Source organism: Piliocolobus tephrosceles, chromosome 4 (genome assembly GCF_002776525.5).
Source record: "Piliocolobus tephrosceles isolate RC106 chromosome 4, ASM277652v3, whole genome shotgun sequence".
Classification (NCBI taxonomy): domain Eukaryota; kingdom Metazoa; phylum Chordata; class Mammalia; order Primates; family Cercopithecidae; genus Piliocolobus; species Piliocolobus tephrosceles.
Window position 1 is genome coordinate 147846672 of NC_045437.1, and position 15831 is coordinate 147862502.

Below are 15831 nucleotides of genomic sequence, written 5' to 3' on the forward strand. Positions count from 1 at the left end.
GGCAGAGGTTGCAGTGAGCCGAGATCGCGCCACTGCACTACAGCCTGGGCAACAGAGCAAGACTCCATCTCAAAAAAAAAAAAAAAAAAATTCAAAGTTTTGAGGTACCAATGTGCCCTGGAACAGACTCCTGCAAACCTCAGTTCAAATCCCACCTTAGCCCTAAGTAAACAGCCTCACCCCCCTACACTGCAGATTCCTCAGCAGTATGGGAATAACGGAGGACCCACGTCCCTGGGTTGTAGTGAGGATGACACAAAACAAGGATGAAAGTGTTCAGCTTACAGGAAATGCTCTGATACTACCAGTTGCCTCACTCCTCCTCCATTTTCACAACCTTTAAAAAGGCAGGGGTTTGATTTTGGTGGCTGTTTTTGCCTTTTGCCTGGTCAAGTAATCTGTCTCAGAAACTAGAAATCACCTTTCCTAGTAGTTACACTCTTGTCCTCCATACAGGTAAGCATTCAGCTCCTTAGTAAAGGAGCCTGAATTTATTTTGTTTTGTTTTGCTATAGTTGCTTGTTGTGATTTTTCAAATTAGGAAAATGTTTTCATGTGCGCTGATGAAACTGTATTGTGAAACACATTGTATTTAACATACCAAGTAGTAGTAAGAATAAAGGACAACTAAAAAGCTTGAAAATATGGATTTCAGGGTCTCAGTCCCAGAAAGTTGAACTGTGTGGGTGTGGGGCAGGCACCAGGAATCTGTAACTGAGTGCACGTGGTTTTCACCACAGTAAAATACGTTGATGTAGGGTAATCAACTCACAATACTGACCTCCTAGGATATCACCTCCTAAAGGCTACAGCTTTTGTTACAAAATAACTTGATATATCAGCATTAAGTATAAAGGACAAATATATTCAATCTTAAAAATCCATAATATCCCATATTCTAAGTCACATAATTCACACTTTAACATGTATTTGTATCTTGATAGAAGAAAACATTACTAGTCACCACATAAATGTTTGTGTATTCTCCAGTTAACATACTCTGGGAGCGGCCGGGCGCGGTGGCTCAAGACTGTAATCCCAGCACTTTGGGAGGCTCAAGCCTGTAATCCCAGCACTTTGGGAAGCCGAGACAGGCGGATCACGAGGTCAGGAGATCGAGACCATCCTGGCTAACACGGTGAAACCCCGTCTCTACTAAAAAAAATACGAAAAACTAGCCGGGCGAGGTGGTGGGCGCCTGTAATCCCAGCTACTCCGGAGGCTGAAGCAGGAGAATGGCGTGAACCCGGGAGGCAGAGATTGCAGTGAGCCGAGATCGCGCCACTGCACCCCAGCCTGGGCGACAGAGCGAGACTCCGTCAAAAAAAAAAAAAAAAACATACTCTGGGAGTATCTCAAACCCTTATGCAGTTAAATGTAACCATCCCCTCTTTCACTTCCACATTTCCTAGGTGCTAAACTTGCATTTTAACCCTCTGCCTCTCTGGTCCAGCAGGTGGAGCTGGGGAACCTGTGGAAGGCAGGACAGCAGGGCATCTAGCAGCAATCGCCTCCTTGCTAAGGGACATTGGTGAAAAAGAAAAGTATAGTAGTCTTCGAGAGAAAAGGATTCTGGGGAGAGTTCCCAGGGATGCAGCTACCCAGCGCATGAAAATGCCTTTTCCTTCTCTACCTGGGCCCCCTTCTAAACACTGAGGAAAAAAAACAGGCACTGAGGTCAAAAAAGGAAAAAGGAGGAAAATCCCGCTGTACTCTAACCTAAATATTTGGGACCTGTATAGAAATCTGAGAGGAGGTGTTTCCTAGGCGGTCTACTCACCTCCTGTCTATCAAGAGGAGATTCAGGCTAGGCATGGTGGCTCATGCCTGTAATCCCAGCACTTTGGGAGGCCAAGGTGGGCGGATTACTTGAGGTCAGGAGTTCAAGATTAGCCTGGCCAACATGGTGAAATTCCCTCTCTACTAAAAATAAAAAAACTAGCCGGGCGTGGTGGTGCATGCCTGTAGTCCCAGCTACTCTGTAGGCTGAGGCAAGAGAATCACTTGAACTTGGGAGGCACAGGTTGCAGTGAGCCGAGATCGTTATACTGCACTCCAGCCTGGGTGACAGAGCGAGACTCCATCTCAAAAAAGAAAAATAAAAAAGAGGAAACTCAGCACCCTCATCTGAACCATGACCGAAATCTCTCCATGCCATGCAGAGGGAACGAGGGACAGAAACTCAGGAGCAATCAACTCGCAAGCCCACTCAGTACGCTGAATGTGACACATTCACTCTTTGCTTATAATTGGGACATGCACAGCTGTTGTGGGAGTCATAAAGGAGGGAAGGTGCTAGGAAGTGCTGGCAAGGGTGGAAATCAGACGGAGGTGCCACAGTGAGCTTTAATCGCCTAAAAAGCCACTCTCCACAACTGCTCAGGAAACTTCTGAAGATGAAAACACAAAAATAATTCGGCTTCAGAAAGCAAATTTGGGTTTGTTTTCAATCTGACGGAGAGCTGCAACACAAGGCATGCTCTCTTCAAAGCAGCTCTGCGGCAGACGGTTCTCTCTAGGAACCATTCATTTGACGGGCATCACAGGTGGCTATACTTCCATGCAAACAGATCTTCTGAACCTCCTTCAAGGATGCCAATAATATGAATTCCCTTCAATCACATGCTTAGAAAAGAGAAAAGAGATGCTTAAAGCACCAAGGTTTAGGATTTGTTTAAAACCAATAATAACAAAATTTAGTTTGGAGAAGGTTGTTTGCAATTCCCCTTTGCTACTCCAATTCAACCTATCCCCCGACCCCACCCCATGCTATTCCTCTTTATCTTCCCCTCTCACAACTCTACACACAGTAAAGGATATGTACTTCTCTGTGTTTAGAAGTGAAATATCAAGTCTGGTGAGCATGCAAGACAAGCTAGTTAGCAAAAAAAGAGTAACAGCTAATACTTGTTGAGCACTTATTATCTGCCCCTCTGCCAAGCATCTTACATGCATTATTTCCTTGAATCCTTATAACCATCCTGGGAACTTCATTTTCCAGATGAGAAAATCAAGGTTCCAAAAGATTAAGTAACTTGCTTAAAGTCACACGGTTACTAAGCAGCAAAGTCAAAATTTGAACCCAGGTTTTCTGGCTTGAAAAGCAAAGGTGTAATGACCAAATTGCTTAAGAGATGCAGTTAGTTTCCATGAACTTCTGATACAGGCTAAGAGGGCATGCTCTCTCCATGGGAGGCCTAACAGCCTCCAGCAGCCCTAGCAGCCTCCAGTGCAGAGTAGATACCTGCCAAAAGAAGGCAGTGCACACCTGCCAGTGCACAAGGAGCACACCCCAGGCAGTACTCAGTCTCAGGATGCCACAGAGCCAGGGAAAGGTGGCCACAGGTGAACTTCCCAGGGAGGGGTAAGTACTGGCTTGATGAAATGGTATAGTGTTTTTTTAATAAAGGGGAGAGATTAAATGGCGTTATACGGAGCATCATGCTGAGATTTAAGGATCTTGGTGCTAGCATTCCTGATCTTGAACAGGCAGCTCGAATAAGCTTAACACGTGGGTTTCATTGAAAAAATTAACCTGTTGCCAAGTAAAGTGTTTCAAAGAATTGGAATGTTGTCAAACTAGCTTAAAACCACGAAATGGTACAACTTAATGAGAGACTCTATAAATCTTGAGGAATACAACACATGGCTCTCTCTCCAAAAAATTGTGATTTCACAAGTGGTTTGGTGTCTTTCCTGGGCACATACACACATTGGTAGGTGAAATGTAACTAAAAGCTGCTTTTTTATTTGAGAAAAATTTCTTCCATTCCAATGCCTTTTGAAACATTATACTTACTTTTTCAGTTAAAAAAAAATTTCAAATTGCTGATACAATCAGGCTAAATCGTTTTCTTTAAAAGTCTACTCAACCTCCTGGAGATATAACACACATTTCTGAGCATGAAAGCACTAACATTAAAGTAAAACAAAACCAAGCCAGTGATTCAGTGCTGAATCCAAAAGATAGGGAGGCTCTAATGATTCTCGCAAACCAGCAATGGCCTGGATCCAGCACCCTGGACATAGATGAAGGGATGGAGAAGGAAAGGAAGGAGGGAGGGGGAGAAGGGAAAAAAAGCAGAAAAGCTTTGACTGAAAAGAAAAAGTAAGATATAGAAATTCAGCTCTATTGGCTCCTGAGAAAAGCGTGCTAGCTACTCACCTGTCTACTGCTTCCACATCAAAGCAAAACCTCTTCTCAATGGAATCTGTTTTCCGCCGTGTGCAGGATTTGAGGGTAACTGATTCATCTTCTCCCTAGTGGGAACACACAGACTATCAAGATGAGGCCAGAATGGGAGCTCTACTCCTCTCCAGGACACACATGACCTGTAAACAGGAGCCATCATTTCATCTTCTCAAACCTGAGTGCTCGTGACCATGGGCGGTGGAAGGGTGACTATATAAACCTTTCCAGGAAAAAGCCTCATGCAGCTTACATTTGTACACCATATTAGACTTTGACCCAAACATCTTTAGTATGGGTGGATCATGATGGCACTGCATCAGTCCATGGTAGATAAACGAGTGTGGATATTGTTTTAATTTGCAGGTTTCATAAGAGTAGAAGAAGACGGTTTCCTCCCAACTCTGAGCTTCTATGATCTTGGGTTGGTCATCACTTCTCCAAGAAAACCTTCCCGGACCAGAACAAATATCGCCAGTACGTGTTCACAAAGCACCATGTACCTTTCCCTCCATCACAGCACTGACCATAGCTGAAACTGTGCATTGATATAGGTGATGAATACAATAATGTCTCTCTCTCCATTAGACCACAGGACCCTGAGAACAGAGACTGGGTCAAATTTTGCTTATTCTGTCTCCTAAGCCCAACTGGATCCTAGAAACAGTAGCTGCTCAATAAATACATTTTAACAACTTTACTGACATATAATTAAATGTATAAGCTGTACATGTTGAACTGTACAATTTATAGATGTTGATGTCATACACATCCATGAAACCATCACCATGACCAAGCCAGCAAACAATTCCATCATGCCCAAAAGTTTCCTTGTATCCCTTGGCAATCCATCCCTCCTCCCAGTACATCCCCAAGCAATTGCTGTATCTGCTTTCTGTCACTACACATTAGTTTGCATAGTCTATAATTTTATATAAATGGAACTACACAGTATGTGCTCTTTTTGTCTGGCTTCTTTCACTTAACATAATTGCTCTGCTAGTCATCCATGTTGTTGTGCATATCAAGGGCTTATTTCTTTTTATTGCTGAGTAGTATTCCATTGCTCAACTGAATGTGACAATTTCATCTCATAGCACTACTTTATAGCACTAGTTTATTGCCCAGAAACACAGAAGTTGCTCTCCCTGATTTCTTCTTACTGTCACTTAGGAATTTGTTAGGATTTCTGTTTCCCCTGCCTCTGTCAATCTTTTTTATCTAAACTAATGGGGGAAATTAGCAAGCTTGCCTGTTTGTTGAAATAACAGAAATGTAGCTACATAAGGTAAAACTTAACCACCCACTAATATCAGAATAGCAAACAAAACACACAAGGCCTAGGAAGAGACAGTTTATATTCACAGGCCTTACATCTATTGTCTTCCGTTGAATAGCAAAGATTAATTTCTCAGACAGAACTGCTCTGTGTCTGGCCAGCTTAAGCTGCTTCAGACCCTCCTTGTTCTAGCTCTAGCTACCATCTGCTTAGTACCTTATGAGAAACCTCAAGCCTGAACCACCCATCCAAATGCCCCCTGAATACCTGACCCACAAAAATGATGAGAAATACTAAAATGATTGGTGTTGTTTTAAATATTGCTAAGTTTTGGGGTGACTTGTTACACAGCAATAGGTAACCAGGACATCTATACTGCCACCAGCAGCTCTCCAGGTGTCAAGTGGGAGTGGGATTGAATCAGTTTCACAGGATGAGGTCATCCAATAATTTTTAGCATATAAAAATATTTGACATGCTTGATATTGTATATATGTGAAATACAAAAATATTTCTTAATTGCAGTTCCTAATATAACTTAGAGCTAAGAGTAATCATCTTATCTTAGCGATTCTCCAGCCTCTTAGGCTTCCTGGAACTACTATATAAATTTTTTTTTAATTATTAATTTTAAATTTATAATGAAACATAAATGTAACACTGGAGGTATCACTTTATACATGCATTATAATCATTATATGTTAGCCCAGCAAATCAAGCACCAAATTTTAAAAATGAACTCACCCCTTTTCCTCCTGACTTTTGGTCAAATGGTACCATGGTGATTTGTTTGGAATCCCGTTGATATGTACAGTAGTGCTTCACCCAAGAAGTTCCAAAGTGACCTGCAAGGTAATATTTCCCATAAAACATCTATACATTCCACTCTATGCTACACATCATGAGCTGGAAAAATCACAACCCATAATTCAATAATGCTCATCTACCCTTAAACTATTTTAGGAGTAATATACTCTCCACACCAGCTAGAACGAATAGACAGAAATCTGATCCCACAAGCTCAAATGAAACCAACCCAGGGATTTCCCCCAGGGACCAAAGAAGGCTGTTTCCCACTACTGCTACATCCAGTGGGTCTTAAAATACAAGGGAAGTAAGGGTTCCCTGGGGAAATTAATCCACGTTCCCATCATCAAGCCCCAACTGAAGTTTCCACTCTCTTCGCTGACAGGAGTAAGATGATTGAGGAGAGAACGCAGAAAGGCTCCTCCAAGTGCTTGTGACCATTCCCATCTGTTGCGATGACATCATGCTTCCCACACAGCTGCTCTGTGACTCTGTGCACAGACATCAGGGGTTCTGACCTACTTCCAAACCCCAGACTTACTTTGGCAGAACTCAAGAAGATCTGAAAAGCAGACAAGGAGACCTCAGAGACACCAGAGATGCAGAGTGGAAGTGACTATCAATGCCCAGATGTAACCTATAAGGAGTATGTTCCTCAAGATTAGTGCGTCACCTCAAGAGGGAGGTGCCATGCAGTCATGTTCTAGTCTCTGATTTTACTCAGTGCTCAGCCAATTACTTGAAACGACAAAGCACTATTACAGGAAGAAAGCATTAGTCAGCCTGCAAAGGACTTCAACCAATACTAGTTTTAGATGCTTATGGAGATCACACAGCAGAACTGGCAGACTTTTAGTAATTATTAATGGCATGGCATGACTGCCAACTGCAAGTGTTACATGTCATTTAGTAAACTAAAAAACAATACAGTAAATGTTTCCACTGGGGCATCAAGGACAAATGACAATACAAACCATCTTAGTGTATTCTTACGGACTAGGGAAAAAATTCCAGCAATCGAGCAACACAAAGATTCCCAAAGCACTGTATCTTGGACAACTTGAGCATCAAGATAAATAAGGATAGTGATAAATTATAGCCTCCTGAACAAAATAGGAACCCATAAATCCACACTGACAATGGAAAGATGGAAAATGGATGGACAGATGAGGGATAGATAGATAGTAGGAAGGGAGGGAGGGAGGGAAGGAGAGAGGGAGGAAGAAAGAAGAGCAGGACTCTTCCTTACATAAGTACACTGAAAGGCAACTACTAAATGTGGAGGGGTTGGTGGAGCTGAGAAGTCACCATTTTGCAACCATCATAAAGATCAGCCCAGGCAAGGATTGTCAATGGATGCTAAATCTATGGACGTAAAGCGTGATAAGGAGAAGGATATTTACATGATCTTAAGGTGTTACCTTCAGATTGCTAATTAGTTACAAGGGGAAAATAGTGACTGTGTAGTGGAGAAACCAGACAATACCTTGACTGCGTGATCAAAATTTACATCACCACTGAGGAGCAGATCAACACCACATGTGTCCAGATGTGGCTCCAGAGAAGAACTCTTATGTAGGATTATCTGACCAGGGATGCATATTCCAGATCTAATCATGAAGAAACACCAGATAAACCCATGCTGAAGAAAACTAAAAAGGAACTGGACTGTGTTGTTCAAAAATGTCAATGTCATGAAAGACAAAAGCTGCAGAACTGTTCCAGGTTAAAGGAGACTAAAGTCATGACAACTAAACGCAGCATGAGGTTCTGTACTGGAGAACAACAAAATGCTTTAGAAGGCCATTATTGGTACAACTGGCAAAATTGGAACACGGACTGTAGTTCAGATTAAATATTGTACCAATGTTAAATTTGTTATTAGGTTGGTGCAAGAGTAATTGTAATTTTAGCCATACTTTTAATGGCAAAAACCATAAATACTCTTGCACCAACCTAACAGATGTGTTTACATAAAAAGAATATCTTTTATTCTTAGAAAATACTCACTACTGAAGAAGCATGGTATATGGAACCATATTCTCAAATGACTCAGAAAAAAATGTGGATGTGTGTGTGTGCAAGTCTATGATGTGCATACTCACACACCCACACAGAGAGAAGGAATGATATAATTGTGGCTAAATGTTAAAAACTGGTACACTGGGTAAAGGGTTTATGGTTGTTCCTTATACCATTCTTGCAACTTTTCTGTATGTCTGAAATTATTTCAAAATATCAAGTTATAAAAAATTTAAAATTAAAAAAAAAGTGCTGTATCCCCATCATGTGCTCTGGACTGTGTTAGGGAACAAAAAAGTGTTCTCATGATAATCAACACACTAATGTTGAAAGAACATGTGAAGTATCTGAATAAAAGTGTGTGATGTAATATGAGAGTGCAAAAAAGCAACACTGATTTTATATATGTAAGTGAATGATATATTAACAAATTAAGTATTATGGTAGACTTTGAACTATATTTTTAGAGCCCTAAAATTTTATATTTTCAAGTAGACCTAAAACCTTTTGCAAGGATCTTCTTACTGGGCAAAGAGAGAATCACTTTGTATTCAGGTATATATGAAACACACAACTAAATTAGTTACACTTCTTATAAACCTCAACAGGTTGATCCCTGTAAGAATAAGGAATGTAATCCTCATCACAGCCAACACCTCCAACACCACTACTGCCCCACTGTTCCCAGGAAACTTAAGTCCAAACAAATTTTTGAGTAATTACTAAATAGAATAATCAGTGAAACCAAGTATTTCTATTCTATTCCAACAGGGAGCTATTAGGAATGAAGCTATTAGGAATGGAGCTATTAGGAATGAAGACATCTGCCTAACTCTACATCAAGAGAAGGACATGAAAGAACACAAAACCTGCAAAAATCTGGAAAGACCAATGTTCTCTACCAAGAAAGCAGGGTAGAGGACTAGGAGAAGAATTACCCATTAAAGAAAAAACATTCACTGTCTTTCATTCCCAGCATTGCATACATGAATTCAGTCTGAATGTGCTACCCTAAACGGCACGGCCCCGTCACAGAGCCTTTCCCCAGCTGTAAGGCATGAACTTGTGAGTCGTCACTAAAATGCCCATGTTAGCAGCACCTGGCATTCCTTTCCTAGACATTATTGGCAGAGCAATGAGTATTCTTGGCTCTTTTTTTTTTCTTTTCAGAGACAGGGTCTTGCTCTGTCACCCAGGCTGGAGTACAGTGGTGGCGATCTCAGCTTACTGCAGCCTCCACCTCCCGAGCTCTTATAAACTTCAACAGGCTCACCCCTGTAAGCAATCCTCCCACCTCAGCCTCCCAAGTAGCTGGGACCACAGGTGCACACCACCACACCCGGCTAATTTTTATATTTTTGTGGAGATAGGGTTTCACCATGTTGCCCAGGCTGGTCTTGAACTGTTGAGATCAAGCAATCCACCGACCTCAGCCTCCAAAAGTGCTGGGATTACAGATGTGAGCCACCACATTCAGCCTTCTTCCTGGCTCTTGAAGTAAGCCTTTGTTTCTACTTTTCATAAAATTCAGGTGTTGGAATGAAATGAGTTGAGGAGAAGAGGGAAAGGGCCTAAGTCATGATTGTTTGGGCCTTGCCGAAACAATGTCAAATGAAAACAGAATCACCAAGTATTAAGTCTACCAAAGGATACACTGCTGATAGACAACAGGGGCCTAGCATGCAAGACCTTTCCAAGGCCACTGTGCTCAGGGTATGGTATATAAAGCTGGACTAGGGGTATAGGAACCTCAAGAGTAGAGTAACACTAGAGAGAGAAGAGCAACCACAGAGCCTTAAGGAATCGCAGGTTCCCAAAGGAATTCCCATTCATAAAGTAAAACAAAGTAGACAAGATTCTGTGGACATCATCTTTCCTTTTGGAAAGATGAACTATAAAATTGTTCTTGTTTATCCAAGCATGTATTTGCAGTAAGGCAGGCACTGCTGGATACACCCTCCACCTTCCAGGTAAAAGGCCTGAGTACATCCCAAGCTGTTGCTAGTCAAAGCACTCACGTTTCTCCTGCACGTAGAGGTATCCCTCCATGGTGTAGGGACTGATGGTCTTGTGCTCAAGGGGATTCTCTTTCATCTTTTTCATCAGTGATTCCACTTCTGATCTAGTGCCTTCAAAGCGATTTCTTGTCTAGGATGAAAATAATTTTATTCAAATCAAAGAAACAAAGTATCTGTTTTAACAATCCAGAATATCAACCTAATAGAATCCTTAGATCTACAGTGAGATAAAGGACACTCAACCTTCCAGGAACTGGCCAAATGCTCTCTTGTAAGAGGTATACTTTGGCCTTCAAGTCCTAAACCAGAATGACTCTCAAACTCTAGTGACCATCAAAATCACCCAAGGATCTTATAGAAAAATGCAAATGCCCAGCCCTCACTCCTACAGATCAATTTAGCACCTCTGGACGCCAAAAAGTGTGTTTTACCATAAGCCTCCCAGGTGATTCTGATTCTGATGCTCTAGGGGTCTGTACGACTTAAGGACCTGGGCATTCATTTCTCCAGCTGCCATGAATGTTGCTTGCTGATGGCTCACAGATGAGTCCCTCCTTAAAAGGGGAGTTCCTTCACTCAAGGTCGGCCTGCACCCAATGACTAGTCAAGGCTAGGGGAAAGGCAGAAGGGGTGGAAAGCCTGGCCCCCTTGCTTGTATTCAGGGTGACTGTGAAGGATCATCCCAGCTTCAGAGCCTCACTTGCACCGAGACCTCTGCTGCATCTGCATCACAGCTCTATTTCCCCCTCTGCGAGTCCAGGTGGCCTCACTCTGTCACAGGTGTTTTTACCAGCATTGCCCCCACCTCCAGTAAGCCCGTTGCATGTCAGTCTTGATTTCAGACCCTGCATTCTGAGAAATCTGGCCTAAGGGGAAGCCATGCTTTGTGAAACCTTTTCCAAGATTCTGCAACTTCCTGTTCTCTGAGACAACACTGACTACTATGTAAGCTCCAGGCTTCTAAAAGCCATGCAGTACAACCCACATGGACACAAGATCACCTAGAGACAAAGAATAACATGGTCCAATTCCACAGTGAAGAAGGGGGCTCAAGCCCCACTAACTGCTAACCAAAAAGCCCTACACAGGATTCTGTGCACCAAAAGATCCTGTGTTTAAAACTTGTGAATTCTGACCACGCTGGGAGTGAAGCACCGACTTGGATTTCCTGCCAGCCTTCCTAAGAGTTGGACAAGAGCACATCCTTTGAGCTGGAGGCCAGCATGTGTCCCCCAACCCCCATCACCAGAACACACACTCCACATGGTCTCATGTAGCCAGGCAGCTAGATGCATAGAATGGAGGCTGGGCTGGGCTGGGCTGGGATTTCCACCGCCAAAGGAAATCCTGACTCTGACGCTACAGATGCTACAGATTTGAAACATAATCAGCAGCAGCACTTCCGAGAACATAAATAGGGCTTTGAAATAATGGAGAAGAGGATGATGGTCTAACTCAGAACCACCAAGCACTCTAGAAACGCCTGCTCCTAGCTTCCCTCTGAACCCAAGCAAGACCCACCCTCCTCATCTACATTCCAAACCACCTGGATGGTTTCTATAGCAATCAGGCCCATATTTTGTTTTTCCTTAACCAGAGAAAGGAAGCCTGTCCCTATGCCCACTCACATTCTGTATGCTAATGGTTAACTGTGTCTTGAAGTCGCCGAAATCCTTGGCCAGTTCGTAACCATGGTGATAGAAAGTGAAGAGTCCTTGCAGGAAGGCCAGCAGCTGTAACGAAGGAAGAAAGGCAAAGGTCACATAACCACGTTGAAAAGAGGTATTATGTAGCTGTATCTGAGCTCCCGACACTGGGTTGAAAGTCTAAAATAGCGAATAATAATGGCTGACACTTAAAGAGCACCAATTGTGTGCCAGGCACTATGCCCTTCCACGCCCTGAGTGAGTACTCACAACCTCCTATGACCTAAGCACTACTGTTATCCCCATTTTAATAATGAGGAAGCAGGTTCAGAGAGGTTAAGAAACTTGCCCCAAAACACACAGGAAGTGGCAGCCAGAACTTGAAACCAGGTCTCCTTGGCACCAACACCCATGCCCTCGCCCTGTGGGCCTCACCACCTGCTGAGAACATCATTTCCTCAGAAACCAAAGACCAGGGTTCTGACTCAGTTTCCCTCTAGTACATTTGTAGTATCAGATTATTACACAGAAGAAGAAGGGAGAAAAGGAAGTGGGGTGTCCTGAGTCTGCAGTCTAACAGGCAAAGTCAAGTCAAAGAAAATCATCCAGATTACACTTCAACTGAAGTGCGTTTCTGTGCTTTCCCCAAACTACACGAAAGTAAACACTATGGATTCCTTTGGTAAAATATTTCCATGTTCCCACATTTTCACTTACGGTGGTTTCCCTAAATTCTCAATTAAATCCCTCAGGCTAAAAGGTAAGCCCGTTTCATTGTTTAGTCTTGTCTTTAGTGAATGGTGAAAACATCTGTTCACCACAATGCTCACCACATGCCTTCATATACTTAAAAACTATTAATGTCCCCACCCTGAGCCCCTGCCAGCCTTCATTTCTCCAAACTAAATAAACAACGTTCCTGTGGTCTTTCCTCTCGGAGCTTACATCCAAACCTCACTGTTGTTATGCTTTCCTGGCCCCTTCTCAAGTTCTAGACATCTTCCCTCAGTTCCAAACTTCAACCTGAAGAAAGGATTATAATAAAAGCCTGAACAAGATTTAGGAAAGACCAGCGCCTCACCTCTATCAGGCTCGGCTCCATGGCATTTGGGGACTATTCCATTCACTTTGGCTTCTGAAGGCTGACCCACATTTTCTGAGGGGTCCACTCTGACCTCCCTGACCTGCCATACCACCTTATTCCAAGACACATTTGCTGTATTTTACATTGTGGTCTTCAGATTTTCAGTCCCTAAATGAATTTTTTTACTTATTAAACATTACTTGTTATGTAAAAAAAAAATTACTTACTAAACATAATCCCATCCCACTTATTTTCACCTAACTAACTCTCCTTTTCTGAGAGGCAGCCCTAATAAGTGACAGTAAAGGAATCTCATCCCGCTCACCCTCCCCCTACTCTCTCATCTTGTTTGCAGTAGGAATAGCAAGCACAAAGGTATACAGCACTGGACCTAAACTCAGAGGCCAGGCCAGCCCGGTTTCATCGAAGAGCTGGGCACTGTGAAGATAAAACCCAGATGATGACAATATGACCTTTAACTTCCCATTGCCATTGTCCCCGGCCCGTCTATCCCCTTAGATTCTCATGGATGGTGCGAGAGTGGGCACTGCTGGGTCCTCTGGCTATAAAACTATCCAGTGGCACCATATACAGACCCCTAACTCAATCAGTGAATGAGTGTTAAGCCCCATCGAGTCACTAGAGACTGAAAATGAATGCTTTTCTTCAAAGATGGCCAAAGGCTTTGGGCTTACTCCATACAAAATTCTTTTGTTGAGAGGAAGACCCATACCTTTCCTTCTAGATGGCTCCAATAATAGAGGAGAAGGGGCTCCTCTGCCAAATCTAGTCGCAGCATTCACAATGGAAACTGTTGTCCGTCTTCTTATCTCTGCTCTCCCTGCTGTCTGCAAATGTCCTGCCCCATTGCCTTTCCAAGGTATAACACCACCCCCAACTTGAGAATAACGCAGAAGATAAGCAGCTAATTCCAAGGTCATTCCTCCTATTAACTATGATTTATCCTTCACTTACAGTAAACAGAGCCTCTCTTGCTCAGGGTAATTAAATATTCTCAAACAGCTCACCAAGATGCCACCTGGGCATACCCGCAAGTGCTCCCCAAAGGCAGGAAGTTAACTAATATTTATTTTGTTTTTCCTCCTTTGGTCTCATGCTTTGATTGTCCATTTTACTAAGGGAAATGACTCCTTAACATGTTGCTATTTTTGGCCCACTTCCCCCTTGCTTCTCCTCTCACAGCACCTTTTCTCTCCCCTACCCCCAACACTATACGAACCTCTGAACCATTACAAAGTGGGAAATGAAAGTCCACTCCTCAGGGGGCAGGATGAAGCCCACGGGACTCCAGAGGTGGGGGAGCTGTCTGCTTCAAAGAAATGCTTCTACCCAAACACTAGGAGGAAGAACTTGCTGCAGTCCCACCTGGTTATCAAATAAGAGGGGTCAGCTGTCCACGGAGCAACCACAACATCGCAGCCTGACAAAGGAAAGATTTTTCTGGCTTCCTGTGCCTCCTTCTCCATCCTTGTTATCCTAAAAGAATACCATAAGCAAAACCTATTCCTACTTCCTAGCTGACAACATAATTTATTTTTTTCATTTTAAAAAGCAAAAATCTAATTGTCCAAGTTAATGCTGGCTGCATCGTTCTGGATTGCCACCATTCACGGAACAGACCTACTTTACTGGGTTGAATTGTGTACCCCCAAAAAAGAAATGTTGAAGTCCTAATACCTCTGAAGGTGATTTTACTTGGAAATGGGGTCTTTACATGGGTATTCAAGTTAAATGAGGATATCAGGGTGGGTCCTAGTACTTTTACAAGGATGCCATATCTGGTGTCCTTAGAAAGGTGAAAATGTGGACACAGAGACATGCATGGCCATGTGAGGACGAAGGACTGGAGGGAGGCATCTATAAGCCAAGGAATGCCAAATATGGTCACAAGCCACGAGAAGCTAGAAGGAAGAAAGGAAGCGTCCCCTTTCACTGCAGGTTTCAGAAGGATCTTGGTGCCAAAAACTTGACTTCAGACTTCTAGGCTTTAGAACTGTGAGGCAACAGATTTCTGTTGTTCCAAGACACCCAATTTGTGGTACTTCGTTACAGCAGCCCTAGCAAACTCATACAGCTACCAAGAATCATCGGCACAGGCAACAAAGGGAAGAGCAGCCAATAGAGTGGTGAAAAGCTGAGGGGGCTAAGCCATGTAACTCCCTTTAACTCATCTTTAACGGGAGGATAACAGTGATTTTTTACTACTGCACAGAGTTTCAGTGAAGATTAATTCAGATCATCCATGTAATGGGCTTAGTACAGGAGGGCTGTCAGGAGATTCTTGGCAAAAGAGAGAGAAAGAATCAGACTGATGTGTCAGAAGATGCACTCTGGTCCAGGCCAGACTGGAGAAGGGGGAGGCCCAGGGCAGAATGCAAAATCCAAAGGAAATAATGAAGACCTGCAATGGGACAGAAGCAGAGGGAAAGGAGAGGAAGAGACACAATACCAACAAATATTCAGGATGTAAAACTCAGAGGATGCAGTGCCTAATGAACATGGAGAATGAGTTCTCTGCTGCACTAGCTAACCTTCAATTATGAAAACTCAGGGAACAGAGAGAATGTGGCTTCACCTTCATGGAGTCAATATGTCATTATCTGCAATCCAAATCTCAGGAACATTTAGTACCGTGACAAGAAAATTAAGGCTTCCAGTGCAAATATACACATACATATACATATATACACACACACACACACACACACACACAGATATTGTGTGTGTGTGTGTGTATATGTATGTGTGTGTGTGTGTATATATAT

The 15831-nt window shown here is 42.8% G+C and overlaps 1 protein-coding gene across 7 annotated transcripts in view; it reads right to left on the minus strand.

Moving 5' to 3' along the window:
* ARHGAP26 (Rho GTPase activating protein 26) overlaps positions 1-15831 on the minus strand; it is a 469263-nt gene that overhangs the window by 321430 nt on the left and 132002 nt on the right. For all 7 annotated transcript variants that reach the window (XR_003309454.2, XR_003309455.2, XR_003309456.1 and 4 more), the window contains 4 exons: positions 11944-12048; positions 10316-10445; positions 6213-6313; positions 4166-4260 (listed from right to left, as the gene is read on the minus strand). Coding sequence is in view for 4 of the 7 variants with exons in the window: in XM_023187730.2 (XP_023043498.1) it covers positions 4166-4260; positions 6213-6313; positions 10316-10445; positions 11944-12048 (431 nt within the window). In the remaining 3 variants the exon portion in view is untranslated. The remainder of the gene's footprint in view (positions 1-4165; positions 4261-6212; positions 6314-10315; positions 10446-11943; positions 12049-15831) is intronic.